This window comes from Austrofundulus limnaeus, unplaced genomic scaffold (genome assembly GCF_001266775.1).
Source record: "Austrofundulus limnaeus strain Quisiro unplaced genomic scaffold, Austrofundulus_limnaeus-1.0 Scaffold700, whole genome shotgun sequence".
NCBI classification, from domain to species: Eukaryota; Metazoa; Chordata; class Actinopteri; order Cyprinodontiformes; family Rivulidae; genus Austrofundulus; species Austrofundulus limnaeus.
In genome coordinates, this window is record NW_013953102.1 from 122,688 (window position 1) to 127,384 (window position 4,697).

The 4,697-nt window shown below is 36.9% G+C and overlaps 1 protein-coding gene across 1 annotated transcript in view; it reads right to left on the minus strand.

Moving 5' to 3' along the window:
- Positions 1-2,579, minus strand: part of LOC106531975 (L-selectin) — a gene marked incomplete in the record, with an annotated part of 7,431 nt that extends 4,852 nt beyond the window's left edge. The window contains 2 exon segments of the mRNA XM_014027939.1: positions 122-312; positions 2,218-2,579. Of these exon segments, the coding sequence (XP_013883393.1) occupies positions 122-190 (69 nt within the window).
- Between the last annotated feature and the right edge of the window lie 2,118 nt (positions 2,580-4,697).

Sequence of the window (4,697 nt, forward strand, 5' to 3'; positions counted from 1 at the left end):
GGTTTAACATCACAGAAAATTCAATACAAATATTTTACTTTTACTTTTCACCTAGAAGCTAAGACATCACTAATAACGTGCCGTAAATCTGATCAGATTTAGTTTTAAATAGTGAACCTACATAGCTGTATAATGGGTAGACCATTCTGTTCATGTCCTTCATGTTGTTCAGGACGTCCACGTCCTCCATGTCCTCTATGGTCACCAGGTCTGTGTATTTCTGTCTGCAGTAAGTCTGAGCATCAGTCCAGTTCTTCAGCTCATAAACAAAATAAAATCTTCTTGTAAGAAGTGAGGATCCAGCACTGAGAGCTGCAGAGACCAAACATCAACACATTCATAGATACTGGTGAACAAACTCTACATCTGTGTAAAAACTTTATTCCAGTTTTTCTCTATACAACAGATGCTTCGAGGCATCATTACACAGCAAATTGGAAAATGTAAATTTAACATCATTAGGTGAAAACCAACTCCTTGTACTGTTGCATTAACAATACTTCTGGAGTCACCCTTCACACACCAGGAAGTCCCTCTCACTCATGATGTCAGTTTACAGCCAGTAACACAGACTCAAACTTGAACAACCAACCAACTTGAACAAAACTCACCAGAACAACTCATTTTTACATTTTTAATAGTCACACACATGACTATTTTTAATAGTCACACACATGACTATTTTTAACAGTCATACACATGCACACACATCATTTCTACAAGATTACCCAGAATTATTATTCGGTAAAGGCAAACATATTTCCCCCTCTCTTCAACATTCCCTTATTCATCCAGCTTTACTGCTTTTTTAGAGGATCTTTTGCATATCTTTCAAAATTAAAATGATGAATCTGGTCAGCTGGTCTCTCAACAATATAATCAAATTTTCTCCACGAGGAGACTGAGGAAAGGAGAGCCCTCTTGTCCAGACAGGACATATGCCTCTGAGTAGGTCTGTGGACAATTTGAGTAAAACCAATTGACTCAATTAGATTACTAAACGCTATATTTAAACTATCACTTTCACTATCAACATGAATGTTAAAATCTCCCATTATTATAATTTTATCAATATTTATTAATAAATTAGTCAGAAAATCTGAGAACTCTGATAAAAACTGAGAATAAGGGTCTGGAGGATGATAAATGACAGTAGTAGTGGTTTATCTGATTTCCATTTTGGATGAGAAAGACTGAGGGACAAAGACTCAAACTAATTATAACTAATATCTGATTTGGCATCAACATTAATTCTGACTGATAAACTGCAGCTACTCCTCCTCCTTGACCTGATTGATGCACTAGGTCTAGAAACATGAAAATTTAAATAATTATCAGGAGTGGATTCATTAATACTAACAAAATCCTCCTGTTGTAACCAGGTTTCAGTAAGACAGAATAAATCAATATGATGATCAGTTATCAGATCAGTAACTAACAAGAGACTTAGAAGAAAGAGATCTAATGTTTAATAAACCACACCTAATAGTTTTATTGTTTTGTTCTGATGAAGTAACTTGAAAAAATTTATTGATCATTTACTTACTGATTGTAAAAGCACAACACCATTTTATAATTTTTGTAGGGGTAATTTAAAAGTTAGAATTCTGAAATATATAATTTGTGAATATATTTAAATACGTTATATTTACATATACTATATTTAAAATATATCATTCCTCGGAGCACCACACTTCTTAATTCGATCAGATACTGACCCAGGAAAGAAATGAAAAACTGTAACTTTATCGTAACCAGTCTCAGAATAAATTTACCCACATTGATCTGAGTTCTTGTCTTATCAAAATCAGAATATCTCATCAAGACACAAAAGAAAAATTGAGATTAGCTTAAATTGGCACGTTCTCCACGAGCCATTTATTTACAGATTAAATGTATTTACAACTATGGCAAGCAATGAATGAATATAATGACATATTTGAACCAGGTAAACTGAGGGAGTTTGTTATCACAAATGAATGGACAGACAGACAAACAAATAAACAAACATGTAAACAAAAATAAACACGGAGGAGTGGTTTTGAGGCTTTGAAGGAGGTGAAGTTGGATAAGCTGCTTAGCTGTGGTTGTTTTAACTAGGGCTTCCTAGCTAAACTAAGGTCGATAAAAATGTTTAGTTTACCAAATCTCCTACAAAGATAAAAATCAAATCTAGGTCTGAGCACCTGTGTGTGTTTCACCAAGACAAGTGTTCACCTTTCCTTTGTGTTCTGCCGTGTGGGTACCAGGAGTGGTTGAAGTCAGCTGTGGAAGGCCATCTCTGGAGCTTGGTTCTCCAGACAGGCTCTTCATGCGAACTGGACGTCAGGCGGTCGGCCTGGTAGACTCGACTGGTCCCGTGGTCAGAAAGGAGTCCTTCCTCTGGTGACTTGGTCCTGACTCTTAACAAGTGGTTTCAAGACTCAATTTTGATCCTCACTTTGTAGAAAAACGGACTAAACGACGTTGAATTACCATTAGCTTATTATGACTCCTTTAAAAATCAAACTCAAGGCTTGAGTCAAAGTTAGATGGTCGAGCTATACGAGTCAAAATGGCGGAGAGGTTGAATGACCCCGCCCCCCCGGCAAGAGGGGGTCTTTCAACTTAGAAGCTGCTTCTGGCTTTTGCTGTACTCTCGTCTGTCTGCGTCTTCTTCTTTGTGTGTCTTCTTGTGTGTACCTTTAAAACCTCTGTTATGGGCGGAGTCAAGGTTTTAGTTAGCCAATTGAAAAACTTTGGTAAAGTTTTTAACAAATCAAAATGTTTGGAGGGAAACCAATGTTTTTCAGACAAAGAATGGGAGTGTTTTAGTCTAATTATCTTGCATCTAATTAAAGGGAGAGGCATCTGCTTTACATCAGTAAAATAAGAATGTCTATTTAGTTAAATTCAAACCTAAGGTTCTAAGATGAACTCATGTAATCACACAGTTTAAAGAAACATCTTTTTTTCAGAAAAACATTTCATCAATAAAAACACACAGTTAGAACAGTTTTCTTAGTGGCAAACACAGTTAAAAAGAACAGAGTAGTTTTCTTCTTTTATTTAAACAAGCATGTGGCTTCCTTTGTTCAAGTCAGGGAAGAGTCTTGTTAAAGGCATGTTATGACCCKACCCCCTTTTCTTTGAAGAAAAGAGGCATTCCTTATGGGGGTTGGAAACAGGAATGTGACAATGTAAATTCTTTCAGTGGTCTTCTGAGGCGCCATGGTGGTTGATATGCTAATTTGAAGCACAAGGATCAGAGCCATATCCTTAACAGAAGTCTGAGATGAATATATCTGACTTCTTTCACCAAACAGTCATAACAACAAGTTGTGTCCATCAGAAATCATAAATTGAAGGAGGAAAACCCTACATTTTCCTCTGTAATTACTAGTTTCTATAAACTATTGTGTGATTATTGTTATGTCTTGATTAAAATAGTTTTAGTTACATGTCTGGAGCACCATGACAACACATAGGTACCGTTGAATTAAACATTAGGAAAGTTTATGCTGTCTGAGGATCTAGTTTCAGCTGCAGGAATGTGGTGGGTGGAACCGGATGCTGAAGACAATGATAAAACTCCGACTTCCAGATGTCGGTCTGGACGCAGCTGATGCTCTGGTTTGAAACATTAAAATCACCGTTCAGATCCAGTACTGGATGGTTGGATGGTATTCCCTTCACATTTTAATCATTTCAACATTCATGTGGTTTATGCCTGGTTTAGACACGATTTCAGTAAAACACTAATTTTCTTCATAACTGTTTATTTTTATAAGATTTTTATGATTTATTTTTCTAGAGTTGTTTTTATGTTTATTTAATTTGGTCCATGGGGCTGACACAGTTTTGTTGGGTAACAAGAGAAGCAGCAGAGAGGTGTGTTAAACTACAACTCTGCTTCCTGGCCTGGACCCTGGGTTGTCAATCATTTCTGTGGTCAACAAAATCTTCCAGATTCCTAGAAAGGAGAGCAGCTCCAGCCGAAGTGGGATGAATGCCATCTCTCCATATCAGACCAGGTTTCCCCCAAAAAGAACTCCTATTGTCTACGTAGCCCACGTTGTTTGTTGGATCTGTTTTCGACTACTCCACCTAGGCTGCATTGTGGAGCACAGATCCACTGAGAAACTTGCTGTTTCAGCAACTTTTAATTGAAAAACAGGACTTTTGAGGTTAAAAATGTTCATAACTAATTTCAGTACAGCACAAGTTAAGAATACCTTTTCTCTCCTCTGCTGGTTTGGAAATCTTAACATTAAGTCAAAAATGCACTCATCAGAGTTGTACACACAAGTAATAAGATCATAGGAGTTCAACAATGCTCACTTACAGAACTGTAATAGACAGATCATGAGGAAAACTAGCWCTATTCTTGCTGACAGTTCTCATCCTTTACACACTGAATTCCAGTTTCTGCCTTTTKGCCACCGGCTCAGACTTCTCTGTATGAAAAGTAACAGGTACAAGTATTCCTTCATCCCTGTAGCTATTTCTCTTTTTAATGCAGGTCAAAGTAGGGGGACTTGCATCTGAATGTTGGGGCCCCTTGATACCAATAGCTGCGTTTCCATCGCAAATGTGCGCAAAACTTTGTCGATATTCTGTTAACGTTGAAAAAACTGTTTCACAACTGTGGTGTTTCCATTAAGTAATAAATGTTATTAAAGTCACGTGAATACGTTTGTTCTCATGATAAGTCATTA